The 22,127-nt window shown below is 48.8% G+C and overlaps 1 protein-coding gene and 1 long non-coding RNA gene across 7 annotated transcripts in view; one reads left to right on the top strand and one right to left on the bottom strand.

Moving 5' to 3' along the window:
* Positions 1-11,649: 11,649 nt before the first annotated feature.
* LOC142426794 (uncharacterized) lies at positions 11,650-20,214 on the bottom strand. The gene is made up of 3 exons (XR_012779757.1): positions 20,091-20,214; positions 16,552-16,663; positions 11,650-12,361 (listed from the first exon to the last, which is right to left on the bottom strand). It is a non-coding gene; the product is annotated as an uncharacterized LOC142426794 (long non-coding RNA).
* Positions 17,929-22,127, top strand: part of SAMD4A (sterile alpha motif domain containing 4A) — a 261,976-nt gene continuing 257,777 nt past the window's right edge. For 2 of the 6 annotated variants that reach the window (XM_075532337.1, XM_075532334.1), the window contains exons 1-2: positions 17,931-18,180; positions 19,285-19,930. In XM_075532337.1, coding sequence (XP_075388452.1) covers positions 19,735-19,930 — 196 coding nt within the window. In that variant the 5' untranslated portion in view covers positions 17,931-18,180; positions 19,285-19,734. Of the gene's footprint in view, positions 18,181-19,284; positions 19,931-22,127 lie in introns of all 6 variants that reach the window. The other 4 variants (XM_075532339.1, XM_075532335.1, XM_075532336.1 and 1 more) reach the window with 3 other exon arrangements.

Genomic DNA, 22,127 nt, shown 5'->3' with positions numbered 1-22,127 from the left:
GAGATTCTAGTCGCAAAGATCTGATGTCGCTTCTTCCATGGTTCACTTCGAAACAGTCCTCAGATTTTCTCCATCCTGGGCCTTGCACTCAGTCATTCAAGGCTAATTTTTTTTTTAACATTTTACTAGGGACTCATACAACTCTTATCACAATCCATACATATACATATATCAATTGTATAAAGCACATCTGTACATTCTTTGCCCTAATCATTTTCAAAGCATTTGCTCTCCACTTAAGCCCTTTGCATCAGGTCCTCACTTTTCCGCTCCCTACCTGCTCTCCCCTCCCTCATGAGCCCTTGATAATTTATAAATTATTATTTTGTCATATCTTACACTGTCTAACATCTCCCTTCGTCCACTTTTCTGTTGTCCGTCCCCCAGGGAGGAGGTAACATGTAGATCCTTGTAATTGGTTTCCCCTTTCTACCCCACCTTCCCTCCACCCTTCTGGTATTGCCACTCTCACCACTGGCCCTGAAGGGATCATCTGTCCTGGATTCCCTGTATTTCCAGTTCCTATCTGTACCAGTGTACATCCTCTTGTCTAGCCAGATTTGTAATACAGAATTGGGATCATGATAGTGTGGGAGAGGAAGCATTTAAGAACTAGAGGAGGGTTGCATGTTTCATCGTTGCTACACTGCATCCAGACTGGCTTGTCTCCTCCCCTCAACCCTTCTGTAAGGGGATGTCCAGTTGCCTACAGATGGGCATTGGGTCTGCGTTTTGTTCTGCCCTCATTCTCAATAATATGATTTTTTGTTCTTTGATGCCTGATACCTGATCCCTTCGACACCTCGTAATCACACAGGCTGGTGTGCTTCTTCCATGTGGGCTTTGTTGCTTCTGAGCTAGATGGCTGCTTGTTTATCTTAAATCCTTTAAGACCCCAGACGCTATGTCTTTTGATAGACGGGCACCATCAGCTTTCTTCACCACATTCATTTGTTTTCAGCGATTGTGTCAGGAAGGTAAGCATCATGGAATAAGGCAAACGTTTTTCATTACTTGAGCCATATATTTAGTCTACCAACATGCCTCATGGGACAGTTCTGCTTCAAGGTTAAAGGAGTATTTCAGGATAATAGATTCAGGGATCTTCCCAGGTTTCGATAGATCGAATAAGTCTGGTTTCCATATGAATGTGAAGTTCTGTTCACCAATTTTCCTCCTTGTGACCAAGATCCATCTGTTGAATCCTTGATTAAATGTTCAGTCATGATAGCCAGGCACCCTCCATTTCTCCTGGTTGCATGGCAGAGAGAGTAGTGGTTCCTGCAGGCATGTCAGTGCCCTGTCTCTTTCCTGAGTACAGAGATTCACCCAGGCTTGTCTCCTACTAATCAAGAGTTGCTTTCCTGGGGCCCGTTTGGATTTTAGAGCACCTAAACCCCACTGCCTACTTATCCACTCTTTGGAAATTGGGATTTGCACTAAAACCCATTTTGCCTTAGATTGCTTGTTATTTGATATTGGTTACCTTAGAAAACCCCCAACAATAAACCAGAACTACACTAAAAGCCATTGAGTTGATTCTGATTCATAGTGACCCTCACAGGCCAGAGTTAAATGATTCCCAAGGCTGTAAATCCTTACGGAAGTAGCCTGGCCCAGCTCTCTTCCAAGGGGTGGCTGGTGGATTTCAACCTTCCATCTTTGGTTCACAGCCAAGCATTTCATCACCCAGCCTCCAGGCCTCCTGCTAGAAACCCCCGCCGTCCTTTCCAAGAGGCAATTTTTAAAGGCTATGCTTTTTGTTCCTTCCCTTTTTCCTCACAGATTGGGTGCCAGTCCATAGACTGGGTCTCAAAATAGAGGTCGGGGCATTTAAGTTCAGAATGCAACCTTGGACATGGGCACTTCCAAGCTCCCCTCCGAGCTCGGAGCTCGTTCGCGCTCGTTGGCTGAAAGCTTTGGTGCTCTTCTCTGTGGTAAGTGGGAAGCAACTACTGGGCACCCTGAGGGTGATGACGGTGTTCCGTGCTCTTGTCAAACACAAAGCCTGACCAGAGAGAGGAAATCAGGAGGGAAACTGGAAAATAAACAAGCCAGTTTCACTTTATGTTAGGCGCTGTGATAGGCAGGGGGCCACTACTTTAGTGACATCCACAAAGGCCTCTCGGAAGAGGGGCTTCTGAGCTAAACTCTGAAGGAGGCGTTGACCGTGCCAGGTGCTGGATGAGAAACTGGAAGACCAGAATCTTCCAGGAATGGCAAGTGTAAAGGCTTCCAGAGGGGCCAGGGGGCTCGGCAAGCTTCAACAATGGACTGGAAGCCAGAGGGGTGGCTGCTGATGGGGGGGGGGGGGGCGAGGTGGGGCTGAGGAGCAGTGGGTGAAGTCAGGGCAGGATCAACTTGCGTGTGTCAAGCTGAGAATCCACTAACTCGACAAAAAACCGATTTTGTTGACTTTCGATCTCTGCTTTATGTGAACATATGATAGGAGTTTCTAAGAGAGTTGAGCGGGGAGTTGCTTGGAGAGGGGGTATTTGTGGGTTTCCCCAGAATCCTCCAAAGGGACGCGGTCTTCTTTGTTCTCAGGCGCTGCTGTGACAGAAGTTCCATGAGTTGCAATGACCGAGAAGGATGGTAGCCACAGACACAGAGGTTAGGATTTACAACACACAACACATATTGGGGGGGACCCACAATGCACTCCATGACCTTCGAACATCCACCGGGGCTCTCCTTTGTGCAGGGGAAAAGACAAAGGGCCTTGTCTTCAGCGATGCGCTCAGCAAGCCACGACATGTCTGCATACAGCCCGCAGGGCTGACGACTACTGTGCAGTGGGAACCGGGACTGCCAAAGGAGCAAACACCCTGCCTCCTGCCAACACTTGGGTCTGGCTGCTCCAGGCGGGAAGACACCAGCCAGTTGGGCCCTTAGGCTTAGAATGTGAAGACAGCCATTTGAGACATACCAGCGGGGCCCCTTTGCTAGAGAGACCTTGCTTGAATGTCGCTCAAACGTGTGCCAGGACCAGCATTTTACTGCTTCGGGAGTAAAGAAAGGCCCCCAGCTCCCACCAGTGCTGTGCACTTCACTAACTGAAAGGTCGACGGTTTGAATGCAGCCAGCGGCCGTACAGAAGACAGGCCTGGCAAGTTGTTCCCTGAAGAATATAGCCAAGGGAACCCTGTGGAGTCGTTCTGCCCTGGAGCACCTTGGGTCACTGCGGGTCAGTCAACTTGATTGCAGCTGTTTCCCTGTGGTTGTTAATACACGGCTATAACATGAAATGGGTGCTTGAAAGAACAGAAATGTTTGTCCTCACAGTTCGGAAGGCTGGAAGTCCAAATCAGGATATCAGCCCTCAGGTTCTGGGGCCTAAGAGAGAGAGAAACTGTTCTCTGCCTCTCTTCTAGCTTCTGGTGGCCTTTGGCTGTGACCTTCTCTGGTGGCATCTGCTTCTGAGTGTGTAGGCCCTTCCTCCTCCCGGGGCCGTCTCTCTTTTGATGAGAAGGCACTGCTTGATGGGATTAGGAGCACCACTCCAGTATGACCTTAGGTTAATTAAATGATTTTGAAAGACCCTGTTTCCAAACAAGGTCATGTTCCTAAGTACCAGAGGCTCAGAATTTAACATACCTTTTTGGGAGGGACAACTCAACCCACAACAATAACCTGGAACATTAGTATAAGGTCCTTTTCCGAGACTGGTCTCTTCTGATAAGTAAGTGCCACGAAGTCGCACCATCCTTGCTTCCACGGAACATTTTACCTAAACTTCTTCCATGATAGATTCGTTTGCTTTCTGACAGTCCCCGATACTCTCAAGATTCTTTGCCAAGACCATAATTCAAATGCATCGCTGCTTCTCTGGTCTTCCTTACTCATTGTCTGGTGTTCATATGCACGTGGGGGTGATTGAAAATACCATGACTTGGATCAGGAAGACTTTAATCCTAAACGTGATATCTTTGCCTTTAATCCTTTAAAAAAAAGTCTCGTGCAGCAGATTTGCCTAGTGCTATGTGTTGTTTCATTGATTGACAGCTGCTTCCATGAGTGTGGATTGTGGATCTGTGTAAAATGAAATCTTTGACCATATCAGTCTCTTCTCCCTTTTCCATGACGCTGTCTGTTGGTCCAGTTATGAGGAATTTTGTTTTCTTTACATGGAAGTATAGTCCAGATCGCAGGCTTTGATCTTCACCAGTGAGTACTTCAAGTCCTCTTCATTTTCAGCAAGTAAGGTCGTGTTGTCGGCGTAGCTCAGGTTGTTAATGACCCTTCAGCCCATCCTGATGCTATGTTCTTCTTCATATAGCCAGTGTCTCATACTATCAGCTCAGCATACAAATTAAATATGTATGGTGAAAGGGTACAGCCCTGATTTTTAAAAAATCATTTTATTGGGGCTCATACAACTCTTATCACAATCCATACATACATCAATTGTGTAAAGTCACTTGTACATTCATTGCCCTCATCATTCTCAAAATTCACCTTCTGTTTGGGTTCCTGGAATCAGCTCCTCGTTTTCCTTTTTTCCCTCCTCCTCCCCCCTCCCTCATGAACCCTTAATAATTTATAAATTATTGTTTTATCTTATCTTACACTGCCCGGAGTCTCCCTTCACCTACTTTTCTGTTGCCCATCCCCCAGAGAGGAGGTTATATGTAGATCCCCGTGATTGGTTCCTCTTTTCTACACCCCCCCCCTTCCCTCCCGACATTGTCACTCTCACTGTTGGTCCTGAGGGGTTCATCTGTCCTAGATTCCCTGTGTTTCCAGATCCCATCTGTACTGCTGTGCATCCTCTGGTCTAACCAAGTTTGCAAGGTAGAATTGGGGTCATGATAGTTGGGGTGGGGGAGGAAGCGTTTAAGAACTAGAGGAAGGTTGTGAGTTTCATTGTTGCTACACTGAACCCTGAGTGACTCATCTCCTCCCCACTACCCCTCCGCAAGGGATGTCCAGTTGTCTACAGATGGGCATTGGGTCCCCATCATGCGCTCCCCTCATTCACGATGATATGATATTCCCCCCCCCCCCGCCTTTAGTGTTTGAAACCTGGTCCCCTTGGCCTTTCATGATCACACATGTTGGTGTGTTGCTTCCATGTGGGTGTGTTGCTTTTGGGCTAGATGGCCGCTTGTTGACTTTCAAGCCTTTAAGTCCCCAGATGCTATATCTCTTGATAGCTGGGCCCCATCAGCCTTCTTCACCACACTTATTTATGCACACATTTGTCTTCAGCGTTTATGTGGGGAAGGTGATCACACAATGATGATTTTTGTTCTTTGGTATCTGCTACCTGATCCCTTCAACACCTCGTGTTCACATAGGCTTGTGTGCTTCTTCTCTGTGGGCTTTGTTGCTTCCGAGCTAGATGGCCACTTGTTTGCCTGCAAGCCTTTAAGACCCCAGATGCTATATCTTTCGATAGCCGGAGACCATCAGCTTTCTTCACCACGTTTGCTTATGCACCCGCTTTGTGTCAGGAAGGTGAGCATCATGGAATGCCAGTTTAATAGAACAATGTATTCTTTCATCGAGGGAGTACTTGAGTGGAGGCCTAATGTCCATCTGCTATCTTAATACTAAACCTAAAAATATATGCACATCTATTTCCTCCATAATCAGAAATATATTTACATATGTACATGTCTGTATTTAGGCTTCTGTGTATGCCCCTTGCCTCCTACTCCTTTCCTCTATTTCCTTACGCTTTCCTCCTGTCCCACTACCACGTTTATCCTTCATTCTGGTTTCAGTAATTCCTCCCAGTTACCTTGCCCTTGGTCACTCCCTACCAGTCCTCCCATCTCCTCCCTCCACTGGCTTTGAACCACTTGTTGTTCCCTTGTCCCTGGGTTGGCCAACACCTCCTCCCTTCCCCTGCCTCCCACGCTCTCATGTTCCTCCAGGACCGTTGGTCCCGTTATTTTCTTCTCACATTGTTTGTCCAGCCTGTCTTATCTAGGTGGACCTGCAGATGTAGTAATATATACATAAAATTGCGGATGGCTTTGACAGCACCAAAGTGGCGCATGAGAACATGTTGTCGATGACAGCAACCCTGACTAGCTAACAAACAAAAAAGCCACTGACATACAAAATTTAAAAGAAGAGGAAAAAAGAGAAAACAAAAAAAAAGACAGGGGGAAAAAAAAGCCTGTTAGTAGTTCAAGGTCTGTTTGTTGACCTTTAGGAGTACTTTCCGGATGAGTCTGATGGGGTGTCACGTCCTGGCCCCAAAGTCCATTCTTTATACTCCCTCAGGACCTCCTTGCTCTGCTTCCCCACCGCTCCATTGCACACCCCAGTGTTTTGCCTCAGTGTGGTGGGGTCAGCTCAGTCGCACAACCCCAACTGTGTCTCCGGTGGTACAACCCTGATTTCCAACCATGTGGCAGCCTCTTGTTGTGACAGCTTGCTTCTGGGTCTATGTACAGATTCCACATGAGCTCAATGCAGTGTTCTGGAATTCCCATTCTTCACAAAGCTATCCATAGTTTGTTGTGCTTTACACGGTCAAATGCCTTTAGGTAGACAATAAAACACAAGTAAACATATTTCCAATATTCTCTGGTTTCAGCCAAGATCCATCTGACATCAGCAATGATATCCCCCATTTCGTGTCCTCTTCTGAATCCATCTTAAATTTCTGGCAGCCCCCTGTCGGTGTACAACTCCATCAGTTTTTTAGATGCCTTCCACAAACATTTCCTTGCATGTGATATTAATGAAGCTGTCTGATAGTTTCCACATTCTGTTAAGTCACCTTTGTGGGGGATGGGCACAAACACAGATCCCTTCTAGGCAGCTGTCTTCCAAATTTCTTCCCATAGACTAGTTAGTGTTTCTAATACTGCTTTAGTTTTTTTGAAGCACTTCAATCTGTTAATTCCTGAAGCCTGGGAATCTGTATGTTTAAGCAATCCTCTTGGCGCATCTCCTGGCCAGGGAAGTTTGGTGAACCTCATTATTGAGACTCCTCTGGGACCACTAGTGACTGTGATTAACTGCATGTGCCAAGAAGCTCAGGGTCTGCATTGTTAAAGAAGACCTCCAGTGACTCTGATGCTGACAATGGGTGGACCCCAGGCTGAGAAGCACTACTTTAACCTTCGACATGGTTGCAGTTCACGCTTTGCCCTCAAGGCCAAAGCATGACTGATAGTGGATACTAGATTGTGCCCATTCTGTTCACAACCCCCGGGTCGGCACTTTAAAGCTCTGATGCCTTAGCTTCAACTTTTCACTAAGAAGAAAAATCAAACTTACCGAAAATGTGAAACAGTGATTCCATGTATACTACTTATGTTCACCACCTCCTTCACCTTTTGAGACCTGCATTGTCAATTGTGTATCTGAGCTGGGTCAGCTCAATGGCGCACACAGTTACCACTCCAACAGGTATCTGTGTGTGTTCTTTTCAGAACTAATTTAAAATGGTTGCAGACCTCATGACCCAAACACCTCCGCATGCACATCCTTTAAAAAAGATTCTCTCCTTCCTAACCACAATACCGTAATCACATGTAACACACCTGCTAATAATTCTCTAATATGAATTGATCACCAGGCGATGCTCAGAATTTCTCTGCTGGTCCCCCAATGTCTTTGGCAGCTATTTTTTCCCAAACCTGTAATTATCATATGCTGCATATGATTGAAAAGTTTTTCCACGTGTTTGTTTGTTTTCTAGACCAGTTATCTGGAAGAGCATTCCCTAATCTGGAGTTTTCTGATGGCTTCCTCATGAGGCATACTGTGTTAGTCTGGGTTGACTAGAGAAACAAATTCAGAAACACTCATATGTGTATAAGAAAGAGCTTTATATACAAGAGCAATTGAATATTGAGAAAACATCCCAGCCTAGTCCAGACTAAGTCCATAAGTCTGATATTAGCCCGTATGTCCTATACCAATCTATAAATTCCTCTTCACACTCATGCAGCACATGCAATAACGTCGACTGCAGGAAGATCACAGGCCAGTGGGTGAAAAGTCTTGTGAATCAGTGGTGATGTAAGTATCTCAGAGCTGGGGTGAGTCTCCACATGGTTCCTCCAGCTCCAGGGTTCTAGTGTAGCTCCATGTGTCTTGTCATAAGAGAGAGTGTGTGTGTGTCCCGCCTCCAGCGAGCTATTTATCTCCATAGCACCTCCAAATGAAGTCATCAAGCAGAAACCTGACTGACAGGTTAAACTCCACCCCTTCATTCTTAATAGTTTCAAGTTGGCAACAGATTATGTAACTACCACATATACTAACCATAAAAACGGAAGACAAACAGAAAGCAAATGATCCAAATATTTTTGGTGCGCATCCTTTATTGTATATTCATACCATGTGTTCCTCAGCCAGCCCAATCCAGGCCCACGGCCACTGCGTCCATGCTGACTCCTACTTGACCCTACTGCGGGTTTCTGAAGCTGTGCATCTTTACTCGAGCAGACAGCTTCGCCTTTCTCCTCTGGAGTAGGAGGGGTTAAACTGCTGGCCTGCGCTTAGCAGTCCGACGCTTACCCAACAAGCCACCAGGGCTCCTCTATTAGGTATACATACATATATTTGCATTTATATTTATATAGAGAGGCAGAGGCTTGTTTGCTCCCTCCTAGTCCATGCACTTCTCTCTCACCCCCTCAAATAATCATAGGCAATAATGATATGTAGCGAACACTTTACTGTATGTCTGGAACTGTTTTAAGACATTTAAAGGCAATCACTCATTACTCCTCGTAACAATGAGTAAAGACTGAGACACAGATTTCGACTTGCACAAGAGCACACGGCTCTATGTGATGGAGCTGGTTCTGAGACTCAGGAAGCTCTAGAGCTGGTCTCACTCACAACCATGGCATCACTCTACAACGGATTCTCTACCCCTACCTCATGTGTTATTTTTCTAAGTGATCGTAGTTTTGTTCCCAATAAGTTATTCTGAATGTTTTAAAATGAACAGAAAAGTTGGAAAACATTGAACAGTGAATATCTATACCTAGATCCTGCAAACACCATTTCCTGATACTTGCTTTATCATGTATTAACTCATTTCTCTAATCCTGTCCTTCACATTGTCCCTCAGCGTATTCTTTCTAAGTACTACTTGTGTTTTAAAATAGGTGCAGAAAACTCATAGTATAGAGGTTTGACAATTTATTCACTCATTCCATCTACAGATGGGTGCTCAGGTTGTTTCTGAGGTGGCAAACATGCTGAAATGAACACACTTGTGTTTCTATTTTTCCTTCTGATAATGATGCTTCCCTTTCACTAAGATAAACTCCTAAAAATGGCATTGCCGGGTTAAAGGACATACTGAATTTTAGCCGATGTTGCTGGGTCAATTTCCAGTAGTATGCTGTTATGTATTAAATTTTGCCACTTCAAGATATTTGTTGGACTACTACATAATTTGTGGGTGTAATACAATGTAATAGCCTAATATGTCATGTAATCACTTTCCATGCTGCAATATAATATAATTAAATAGGTTGCACTAGTGTCATGGATCCTAAACCTAATCACTTTGGGGTTATTTGAAAAAAAAAAAGCATAGACATAGAGACACACAGACACATGGGGTATGTCTACAAACCAGGGATATAAAGGGCTTTGATCAAAAAATGAATCAGCATGATTAAGATTCTGGTTAGAGGGTTGCTAACCTTCAGGATTCTGTTTGGTCACCTTCTTTGGAATGGGATCTCTTCCGGTCAGTTGGCCAAGTAGCTGTCTTCTAACCGTCCTAGCATAAATGAGTGAGTGCAAGCAAACTATAGACAACCTTGAGAAGAAAGGAATTCTGGAAAACTGTGCTGCACAGTTCAAAATCAGGAAAGTTGTGCAACAGGGTTGTATTCTCTCATATTTATTCAATCTGCATGCCAAGTAAATCATCAGAGATTCTGGATTATGTGAAGAAAAATGTGGCATCAGGATTGGAGGGAGGCTTATTAACAACGTGAGATATGCAGATGACACAATCTTGCTTGCTGAAATCAAGGAGTACTTGAAGTGCTGGCTGATGAAGACCAAGGATTTTAGCTTTCAGTATGGATTGCAACTCAATGTGAAAGAAGGCCCACGTCCTCACAATTGGACCAATAGGTAACATTATGATCCCTGGAAAAAAGGTGGACCTTGTCAAGGATTTTGCCTTGCTTGACTCCACAATCAATGCTCATGGAAGCAGCAGTCAAGAGCTCCAAAGACCTATTGCATTAGTAAATCTGCTGCACAAGATCCCTTTAGAAGCTTGAAAAGCAAGGATGATTAAGGTGCACCTGACACTGGATCGCCAGGAGAACTTTTTTTTCCCCCAGGATAACTTCTTGATGAAAACGCTGTCTACACGTCCCAGCCCACTAAACAATGTCACTAGGCAATGTCAATATTTACCATTTTGGTGACCTCTGTTTATCCAATGAACACCAGCTCAAAAGGCACCGGATCCACGTCTTCCTTCCTTTCCTAACAGGATTGCAGCCAGAATTCTGGTCTCCAACCCTGTACTGCTTTGGAGAGATTGTGTCCGCCTGTTCTTCCATTTTTGGGCCCTCTATTTGTCACGCACAATGACTTGTACTCAGGAAATGTTTCTTGTTGAGTGGATCAGTGAATGAAACGTGGGGGAGATGTCTTGAAAAAGAGCCAGTGGCCAAATCCTAGAGTCTTTGGATGTGAGGCAAAAGCGCCTGGAATGCGTTCAGTGGTTATTTGGAAACCACAAGAAATGCCGGAGCTGGCAGGAGGGAGAGCCACGCTGAGGCGGGAAGGCAGAGGAGGGAGGCTCGGGCCAGACCCAAATAGGAAGTGAAAACAAGCTCCGAAGCAATTCTTGGGAAATTTTAATAGTGTGTCTGCTTCTCCCTCCTATTCCACAGACTTAGGATTTAATTTTAGCCCAAAGTCCTGAATTCTTCCTGGGCTTTGTTCTAAGGTAGAAAAATGAGAAAATGTTGAGGAACATGGTAAGAGTCCTCAGTGATTCTACCTCGGTGGCACTTCTGCTTTTCCGTCAGTTTACACCAGGGTGCAGTGGGGGGTGGAGTCCAACCTATCAAGTAGGTTACAGTCCCAGGATGCCACCGTCAGGTGTGGCCTTTGTCTCAATGCCACCTGGAGCCATCTTTTCTCCTTGTGCCTTGCCTGGCTCCTTGTTTAGATCTGTGTCTACCTCCAGGGGGCACGGCGACGCTGGAAGCTGTGGCCGCGCACTCCCCCCACCCCACGTTCCCATCAACCTTGGATCCATGCCACACTGCACCCCTGCAATCTTCCTGCTTCGCACACTCGTCAGAGTTCCGCATCATCCACTTGCAGCTCCTGGAGTCCAGAGGGCTCGGCGAGTGTCAACCTCATGGACTTGCGGGGATGGGATGCCTTCTTGATATAAAATGACTTCTTGATAGTCAGGCTCTTTCTCATACATCTATGCCTACACTGCTTTTGTTTCGCTAGACAACCCAACCTAATGCAACCACCCAGGGACGTGAACATTTTGGTGCGAATCTTTTCAGAACTCTTCTCATAAGAATGTGGACATAACATAAATTCTATGATGGATGTATGAAATTTGACATGCATTTTTATATCATTGACTAGTGTGTGTGTATGTGCGTATGTTTGCCTGAAAGAAGACACCACTTAATATCTTTAATATTGTATCTTGAGGACCTGGCACAGAATAAATACTCAATAAATATTGATTTGAACGAACGATAATTATCCATTATCTTTATGTGAAATTTTAATATTTTTATTAATTCATCAAGTACATAAAATTGCTCCAATGCCTGTATCCAATGCACTTCTCCTCTTTGCTTGATATCACTGCTAGCAGAAATATTAGACAGAGTTCCTCAGGATGCCTTATTGATAAAAACAATACCAGATATATATATTTTTTTCTTCCTAGATTTTTACTCGGTTTTAATAAAGAGCACTTTCAATACTTTGCCTACTGTCTTTGGGCTTTTTCCCGGGGCTGACTTCTTTGCTTCTCACCGCCAAGGTCGCACACAGACACACACTCGGCCGGTCAGGCTGCTCCGTGGTGCCTGGTCTGGGAGCACTAGGTCCCCAGTCAGTGCCTGGTCCCAGAAGGTCTGCTGCCCCGCCAGATATTTCTTTAGCCAGGATGACAAGCCCTGCTTGTCATCTCTTCCAACAATCACTCTTATGTCTTCTTTCCCTACGTGAGTCTGATCTCCCAGGCTGGGGGCTGCCTGAGCAGAGGCACCCCGTTGCATCCATCTCTGGTCTCTCTAGACTTTGTCTTACAGATGCATCACTGACTTAACTGGCATTAGTAATGTGTGGGATATATGGATATCTGAACGATTGGACCAGTGACCTTATTGAGACTGACCAAGTTCTTGCCTTTCAGGATCTAGGAAAGACAAAAGGAAAAATAATTTCGAGAATGTTAATTGATTTGGTGATCTGCTTAATCTTTTCTTTATACAAAATATCAATATTTATTTGTACAATAGTGGTTCACCCACTCTTGTGTATTTTATACCTAACTCAGTGCCGGGCACATGGTAGATGCAGAATATAGTTTCAAACGTATAAATAGGAATATAGTCTCTAGTGAGCAGGTCTGTAGTGAGCGCAGTTTTTGCTCAGTTCTGACTGATAGAGACCCCATGGCCAGCAGGACAGAACACCACCCGCTCCTGCATCATCTCACAGCTGTTATGCTCGAGCCTGTCGCGGCAGCCACTGTGCCAATTCAGCCCACGGAGGGCGTTCTTCTTTGCTGACCCTCTACTTTGCCAAGTATGAGGGCCTTTTCCAGGGACTGGTCTCTCCTGGCAACATGTTCACAGGATGTGAGATGACATCTCACTATTCTGGCTTCTCAGGAGCATTCTGGCTGTACTTCCTCCAGCACCAATATGCTTGTGATTCTGGCGGCTCTTGCGATTACAGTATTCTTTACTAACACCATAATTCAAAGGCACCCACTCTTCTACAGGCTTCTTTATTCATTGTCCAGCTTTCACATTTATAGGGAAATGCCATGGTCTGGGCCAAGAGCATCTAGCCCTCAAAGTGACATTTCTATTTTCATGATTTTAAATAGGTCTCATGCAGATTTGTCCAGTGCGCCACATCCTTTGACTTCTTGACTGCTGTTTCCATGGGTGTTGGTTATGAATCCAAGTCAATGAAATCCTGATAACTGGAACCATTGCTGCATTTATCGAGCTATTGCTTGTTGGTCCAGTTGTGAGGCGTAACGCATACTGAACACTGTACTCTGTGACCTTCATCAGTAAGTGGTCTCTAAGTCCTCTTCACTTTCAGCAAGCAAGGTAGCCTAACCCTGACTCTAACACACATAGTCCAGATTCTTGGATTATTTGCTCAGCATGCTGATGGGATAACTATGGTGAGGCACATTTGAAACACTTTTTGAGTATCCCCTGGCACTGTTTGAATGACGGCCTCTGGGTCTATGTACAGGTTCTCACGAGCACAATGAAGTGTTATGGAATTCCCATTCTTCTCAACTTATCCCTAGTTTTTTATGATCATATAGTCGTATGTCTTTGCATACTCAATAAAGCACAAGCAAACATATTTCAGGTATTCTCTGCTTTCAGGTAAGACCTATTTGACGACAGCAATAATATCCCTTGTTTCACAGGCTCTTCTATGTCCATCTTGTTCTCTGGCAGCGTCCTACTGATATGCTGCTGCATCTGACTTTGAACTATCTTCAGCAAAATTTTACTTGCATGTGACACTGTTGATGTATAATTTCCACATTCTGTTGGGCCACCTTTCTTTGGAATGGGCACACATATGAATCTCTTCCAGTTGCCCAGGTAATTGCATTCAAACATGTCATGGAATAGACAAGCAAGTGTCTGCAATTGGCCTTCCATCAGTTCCCAGAGCCCAGTGTTCTCACCAGTGCCCTCGGTGCAGCTGGAATTCTCCCTTCAATCTTACTCACTGGTTCTTGGTCACATACTATCTCTGAAATGGTTGAACTTCAACTAGATTTCTTTCGTACAGTGACTGTGTATGCCTTCTGTGTTTCTGGGAGGCTTCACGAATCATTCAATATTTTGCCTATAAAATCTTTCAGTATTTCAGCTCAAGGCTTAAGGCTTTCCTTCAGTTCTTTCAACATTTGAGTGCCCTTCCCTTTGGTTTCTAACTCCAGATCTTTTGCACATTCCACATCATGCTTTACTTTGTTTTCTCTAGTTGTCCTTTGAAGTTTTCTGTTCAGCTCTTCTACTTCAGTTCTTCCACTCGCTTTAACTTCCCTACATACAAAAGCAAGTTTCAGAGTTTTCTCTGATATCCATTTCAGTCTTTTCTTTCTTTTTAAGGACTTTTGCTTTCTTCAGGGTGTTCTTGATGTCATACGATAGTTCTTGTGAAATCTATGCTTGAGATGTTCTCTAAATTCAAGTGGGATATACTCAAGGCCATAATTTTTTGGTCTTCAGACTTGTTATATTTTTTATTTTTTTCAGTTTTAGCTGGAATTTGTCTATGAGCAATTGATGGTCTATTCCACAGTTGACCCTTGGCCTGGTTTGGGCTGATGATTTTGCGTTTCCTCAGCATCTCTTTCTACATGTAGTGGATTTGATTCCTGTGCATCCTGTCTAGTGAGGTCCACATGTGTATTATTTTAATTTATGTAAATGAAAAACTGAACTGGTAGTGAGCAAGTCACTGGTTTTGCAAAATTATGTTACGCTATCTCCAACATTGTTCTACCACCAATGTCACATTCCCAACAATTGATCTTTTCTCTTTGTTTCTAACTTTCTCATTTTAATGTCTCTTGACTACAGATTTGATCAATTTCAGACCACAAATGGTGGTTGAGACCTTTAATCTCTTTATCATTGGCTTTAGTGATTGGTGCATAAATTTGAATGATATTCATATTTTGTTCTTCTTATATGTACATGGGTATTACATGGATCTTAAAATACTCTTTTAAAATACTTTTTAAAATGATGATTGTGATGACATTCCTCTTTGTCACTCCAAGCATACTAAATAATATCGTCTGATTCAACATACGCAATAGGAGTCCATTTCAGCTCACTAATCCCAGGAAGTCGATCTTTACGTGTTCCATTTCATGATGTGCAATTTTCCGAGATTTATACATCAGATGTTCCACATTCTGATTACTCATGGATATTCCCAGCTGTTTCTTCTCATTTTGAGTCATGCCAAATCAATATGTGAAGGTTGTAAAAGCTTTACTCCATCGGTGTCAGTAAGGTCTATTATACTTTGAGGAGGCAGCTCTTCCTCGGTCGTATTTTGTGCACCTTCCAATCTGAGGGGTCATCTTCTTGAAGCACTGTATCAGATAATCTTCTTCTGTAATCCATAAGGTTTTCAGTGGCTGTTCTCCTTCCTACTGTCTTATTCGGAAAGCTCCCATGAAATCTTTCACCCTGGGTGACCCTGTTGGCATTTGAAATACTGGTGGCATCGCTTCCAACATCACAGCAACCTGCAGGCCACCATAAGTAGGACAAGTTGCCAGAGGAGTGGTGAACACTGATAGAGTCCTATCTCCTTTATCCCAAATACCCGTTCATTTTCCACAGGACATTTAGTAATTACACCAGTCACTTCCCAATGATAACTAGGTACAGGAGCATTAGGGGAAATTCAGGTTTAATAGGAAACAGACAATTAGTTGATAGTGTTACTTAACTTCCTTAGGAGTCATGACCTCACTGTGGAGAAGAATGAAACAGCATCACTGGGCTTTCTCTGCAGCCCCCTTCCTATCATAGAAAAGGGCAGAGGCCAGGCAAGGGGGACTGGTAATCTGTGTCATTCTCAGTTTTATTATTTCTCAGCCTATCAAGAACAGTGACAGCTCAACCATTCCTGTCCAATGTCAAGGCTGCTGTAAGGACTTACTCCCCCAGTAGATGGCAGTGTTTTCTTTCTCCAGCTTTAGTAAAGTTCTCTGCCTCTGGAGCTTTGCTTCTTCCCCTTCTTGTTTTACTGTTCCTTGAGTAAGCTGCAGGTGATAATAAAAGGATACTCCTTTCACAAAACCATTCGTGTGTGTGTGTGTGTATGTGTATGTGTATGTGTGGCGGCTTCCCAAAGCACCAGACGAGGAGAAAGGATCATCTGCTTTGGCTGCAGTTTGCAGTCCTATAGCTTGGAATATAGGAGGGATACGGTATTCCATTTCCTGATAAAAAGTAAAGGACGCTCTGGGGTCTGTTACACAAGGTCAGCAGTTCGAAACCACCAGTCGCTCTGCTGACAAGGACGGGGCTTTCTACTCCCGCTAACAGTTACAGCCCCAGAAACTCACAGGGGCAGTTCTACCTTGTACTGTAGGGACGTTATGAGTCAGCATTGACTCCATGGCAGTGAGTTTGGGGTTTGAAGCAAACTGATAGTGATGTCGTAGAGAAGAAGACATGGCAGACCTGGCTGCCTCTGGAGTAAAACAGTGACTTCAGAACTCTTTTTTAAAACTATAGCAAATATTCATGACATATTTTACATAGATACTATTTCTTTCTGGAAAATTCTGAAAAAGTCCACAGACCCTACCTTAATGGTAACATCAAGCTCTTTGGTTCCACCAACCAGCCTTTGGGTACCCAGCACTCTAACAGATGGTAGAGCGCTGTGGCTACTGGACAAGACGTAAACTCTGCAGAATCTGAGAGGGGGAAGGAAGAAGGCATTGAAATCCCAGGAGCGCATGCTGGAGCAAAAAGGCAGAAGTGTTAATTGGTGGAATCATATTTCAGAGGCCTTATCATCAAACTACTGTGCTGATGTAGAGGAGCTGCGTGCTGCTGAGTGCTCAACGGTATTCCTTGATAAGCAAACCTGCAGGGTGCTGGGGAAGCATGTATCAGGGCTTCGAGTTTTCATTGATAACATGGAGAGAGCCGGACTCAGTCTTCACGTTCCTTCTGTGCGTATTTAACTCATCTTTGGTTTTTACAGCGGTTTCCACCTTTTAGGGCATGTTGACAGTCAATCTCCAAAGCAGGACCAATCAGGGACACATTGCCAGCCCGCCCCGCGCCACTGGGCCATTCCACTGCCTCGGGACCTGGCAGCCCTGGCAAGTCCCAGCAAAGGCTTTCTCCAACAGCAACTCCCAAATGCTGACAGGTGGCTTTGCACCGCCCCCATGTCCCGTAGTGCGGCGCGGCTGCAGGCCCGAAGTTTTAACCCCAATGTCAGGCCTGGACGCAGAAGCCTTGCGGCTTCCCAAAGGGAGAGCGGGGCCCCGGAGGGAGTGCTGTGGGCCAGGAGGCCTCGCTGGCCTTAAACAGCGTCCAGGGCCGGACCGGACGCAGAGTAGGGCTGGGCGCTTCTCAGTGTGCCTTGGACCTAGGCCGCACGGAGCCAGGCCTGGTCAGCCCTAGCTCTCCTTAGCCCTTCTCGGCCACCCAGGTCTGCGTGCTACCCTCGGAGCTGTCCCCACCCCAGGCGGCGGTGGCTTTGTCATCCCAGGCTCCAACAGGGCCGAAGGGCCACCGAGTTGGTCAAACACATTCCCAAGGACGAGCAGCCGGGCCTGTACTGCCCTCACGCCAATGCCCTGGGTGTCCCCTCCAGGCCCGGCACTGCAGCCAGCCCGAGCGTCCCGACCTCTCGAGAACGCGCAGGCGGGCGGCCGCCGGGAGGAATTCCCCCAGTCCCCTCCCCTTCCCCAAACTTCTTCCCTCCGCCCCGCCGTTCCTCCAACCCGACTCCACTCCGCCGGGCCGTCCGGCTCCTCCCTCTCCACCCCGCCCCCCCATCTGGTCCCCACTGAGGAATCCACCCTCCCCTCACCCGCCGGTCCGGGGATCCTCGCCCCCCTGTCCGTACCCCCACCCCCCACCCCGCCTCGTGCCGCCGCCACCGCCTCCCGGGTTCCTTTCCCCCCCTGCTCGGGCGCTCCCTGCCAAGCCCATGATGTAATGGTGTATGTTAATCAGTAGCATGTGGGGAGCGCTGGCTCGGGCGGCTCAGTTCTCCGCGAGCCCATAGTGGAGGCAGCAGCAGCCGAGGCGGCGGCGGCCGGGACCCGCGGCCCCGCTCTCCCCCAGCGCCGCCCGCCCCGACGGCATGGCCAGCGGCCTGCGCTCCGGGCGCCGCCAACTCCGCTGAGCGCCACCGAGGCCGCGGACCCGCCGGTGGGGCCCCGTGCGCGTCGCCGGGATGAGCTGCGCCGAGGTGAGCGCCCCCGGCGGGGTACGCGCGGGGGAGCGGGCCGCTTTCCCCCGGGGCTTCCCTCCCCCGGAGAAGTTCGCGCGGCGGCGGAGCCGGGAAAGCTGGGAGCGAGCCGCCCCCTCGAGGGCTAGGCGCCGGGCTCTCCTGCCCCCGGGCGACGGCCGCGCTGCGGGCACCGGCACAGAACTAGGGGAGCCCCCGCAGCCAGCTGAACTTTCTTTGGGCGGTCGTTCGGGGGCGTGTGCCGCGGGAGCGGAGCCGCACTCCCGGCGGAGCCGCCCTGCCCGCTGGGGGCAGCGGCGCAGCGGCTCCGGCTGCCCGGGCGCAGTGGGCGCCCCGGGGCCGTGCCGCCCGGGCTTTGGGACCGGCCTGAGAGCCAGGCGCTGGGCCGCAGCGACGGCGTCAGGATGCCTGAAGCACACCCGCGCGCACACCCGCACACCCCCGACGCTCGGGGCCGCGCAGGCCCGCGGGGACCTCCGGGGTGGGCTGGCGCTGCGCCGGCGAGCCGGGGCTCGGGGCCACGCCGCCGCCCACTGGGCTCGGCGCTTTGGGTGGGGAGAGTTTATTTTTGTCTCGAGCTGCCGCCGCGGCTGCTCACGGCCTAAATCCGGAGGGGCGCCTGGCGGTGGCGATGCTGGCGGTGGCTGTAGATGGAGCTGCAGCCGCTCGGCGGCCGCTCGGGGAGGAGGCGGAGGAGGAAGGAACGCGGGCGGCGGCTGCCGCCGCCTCCGCCTCTGCTTTGCATTAGCCCCCCCACCCCGCGCCCCTCCGCCGCCGCAGTGCAAGTTTTCTGCGCCGGAGATCTGTTGCTGGGCTGGCCTTCTCGGGCACGGCCCCCCCGCCCCCCCGGGCAGGGCGCGCGGGGAGCACCAGCAACAGGGAGCCGCGGGGTCCCCGCCAGCACCTGGCAGGAGGCTTCTCGCCCTTCCCAGCACGGGGAGAGCGCATCTCGCGCATCCTGCTGTCGGAGGGGGTGGCTGGAATTCGGGGGACGGAAGCTCCCGCGGCGCTCCCTCCCTCCGGGCACCCTCAGATGCACTCCCTCCCCGGGGCACACCGCACCGGGGGCTCGAGGTCTCACTGCATTCCTTTCTCTCCCTCCAGCGGTGAGCGGCGCCCGGGAATGCGGCTGTGAAGGGTCCGAGCTGCAGCCCAGCGGGGAGGAGACCCCGGGACGCCGGAAATAAGCATCTGGAAGCTGCAGGAAAGGGGTGGGGGGCAGAGCCGTCTTCATTCAGTGTGTGCCTTGAAGGGATTCTCTCGCGCTCGCTCGGTGTTTTTTTTTTTTTTTTTTGTGAATCGTTATTTTGAAAGAAACATTTCCGCGCCTCCGTCTGTCATCGTCTCGGGAGAAATCCGCCTGAGCCACCGGAACGTAACTGGAAGCAGCCGAGAGCGGCAGGAGCCGCGCGTACCTGCAGCGCCCGGGCCCCCGCGCCACCTCGGCACCGGACCGCATCTCGGGCGGCCGCGGGGCTGCCGCCAAACTTTGGGGCGGGCGCAGCGGGCTGGGGTGCCGAAGGGACGCTCGAGACCGAGGGCGGCCCCCTCACCATGATGTTTCGCGACCAGGTCGGGGTGCTGGCGGGCTGGTTTAAGGGCTGGAACGAATGCGAGCAGACTGTTGCGCTGCTGTCGCTGCTCAAGCGCGTGAGTCAGACCCAGGCCCGCTTCCTCCAGCTCTGCCTGGAGCACTCGCTGGCCGACTGCGCCGAGCTGCACGTCCTCGAAGGCGAGGCCAACAGCCCCGGTAAGTCGCCGCCGGTCGCCAGTCCTCGGGCTCGGGCCCCGCCCCCCGGCCGCAGTCCCCCCGCACCACGGGACCCGGAAGGCGAGGGGCGGGAGGGAGGGGGCGCTGGCATCTCCTCCCCCCCCCCAACCCTCCTTCCTTCTCCACGCCACCCACTCACCTCCGCTGGTGGCTTTGGGGTTTGGCCCACTGTGAACTCCTTCAGCCCATTCCGTGTGGTAGCTACGGTAGCATGAATGATTGATTTTCCTCTCATGCAGTTTCCTGGGAAATGAGTAAGTCAGGTCACGTAGAGTCTGGATTTTCTGGGCTCCCCGCCTCCCTCCCCACCGCCCCCCTCCCCTTCTCCTTTTGGGCAACGTGGCTAGCTGGATTCCAGCAACACACGGAGAAGCCCAGGGCTGCCCTTCAGAAGCCAAGGTTTGCTAAGGCTGTCTTGAAGGATACACGCAGACTCAATCTTATATGATCCCGTTGGCCCCGTGGATGTTCCGTCTCAGAGCTCTGCCTTCAGCATAGTATGTAGGTGACGCTGGAGACTATTCCAGTGACTTGCCTTATGAAGACGATGGGGTTGTCAGACATGACGTTTACATATGGAACGTAGTGGAAGGGGCTTGCAGGAAGAGCAGGCATGATTTGGGGTCCCTGGTAGATCTATATGTATAGATTCCCCCCCGTTTTGGTTAGGAAACTTCATGGAATAAAACCGAATTGTTTTCTATTTGCCTGCTAGAATGTAGAGACACATGAATGAGTACAGAGAGTGTTTACCAACTGGGGTGCTGACAGGCTGAATGCTGCCTTGGGAGGGAGTGCTGGGGGGCAGGAGGGGCTGCCAGTTGTGATTCTGGCTGGGGGAAATTCTTCAGGCCCGGGGCTGCAGCAGGCCAGTAGAACAGAGCCCCCAGTGTTTACGCTGAGAAAAGAATGCAGGGTCCTTTCCCAGCTGTTCCCTGTTAGAGCTGAGAGGCCCCAGGACTCCGCAGAGGTCTGGGCTGCCATTGGACGGCAGGGTCCAGCCCAGGATCTTGGGGCCTGGGTACGGCTCAAGCTTAGCCCTTGTGGCTTCAGCCTCCTGGCTGGTGTGGTGCTGGGGGCGGTGGGGGGCGGGGAGAGGGGGGTCAAGCTGGAAACACTAGAATGGGATGTTTCCATATATAGGATCAGAGCCTGGAAGTGGCCGCCAGAGATCCTCTGGGCCCTTTTCCTGACCAGACAGAACTGCACCTAGAGGATGCTGTGCTGCCCAATGGGGAGGGCCATACTGAGGGAGATTCCACAGGCCCTCCCGGGCTTGCCAGTGCCTCACAAGTGCAGCAGCGGCAGCGACGGGCACCCTTCAGTCCAGTTCCCTGGTTATAAATAGCTGACTGGCTGGCCTCGTCTTCTGGGCGTGGAACATAGCGTGGATAGCCCATGGTCTGCTCCCTTTGCTTCGGCCCTTAATGGCACAGGGTAGCGCCGCTGGCAGCCTGGCTCACCTGCGCTGCTTCGCTTTCTCAGACTTGACAAACAACGTTATATAAACTTTTGCTCATCGGCTGTCGGGGCAATGGGTTTGCCCCCACCCCCAGTTTTCATTTTATGGAATGCAAAAGATTTCATTTCTATTGGACTTCCGTGTCAGCAGGGAATACTTTTAAAAGATCTTTGGGTTGGCCAAGTGTTGGGGCAACCGTTTTTTGCTTTTGTTTTTACCTTTGAGTAAGTGAGAGGGCTTTCGTCAGCAGAACAGGTTAGTAAGGCAAATACATGTATGGTATTTTACAAGTTAGGTAAGAGATTATTTAAAAAGAAACTCCTTAGTTTAAAATGTGGTGCAATTTAGTAAACCAAACTTGGAAACCTCTGTTTTTATTGTTAGTCATGTGCTAATTTCCCCCACAAAAACAAAAGTTCTTAAACCCATTCTTATTTTGTGTAAGGTTGTTCACTACCTGTCTGTGCTGCTAACTGATAGTAAAACCAAACTAAAACTGTCGCCACCGCGCCGGTTCCTCCTAGGACAGAGTAGAACTGCTCCTGGGGGTCTGTGAGACTGTAAACCTCATTTTTCACCCTCAGGGCAGCTGGTTGTTTCGATCTCCCGACTTCACCACCAGAAGCCCAGTTCGTCTCCCACCCCGCCAAGAGGGCTCCTTGCTAACTAATACAGACATACAGCACATAGAACCTAATGTTTAAGCGCATATGG

This window comes from Tenrec ecaudatus, chromosome 14 (genome assembly GCF_050624435.1).
Source record: "Tenrec ecaudatus isolate mTenEca1 chromosome 14, mTenEca1.hap1, whole genome shotgun sequence".
NCBI lineage: Eukaryota > Metazoa > Chordata > Mammalia > Afrosoricida > Tenrecidae > Tenrec > Tenrec ecaudatus.
The sequence above is the reverse complement of the archived record's forward strand: the minus strand, read 5'-3'. Positions and strand labels throughout refer to the sequence as shown.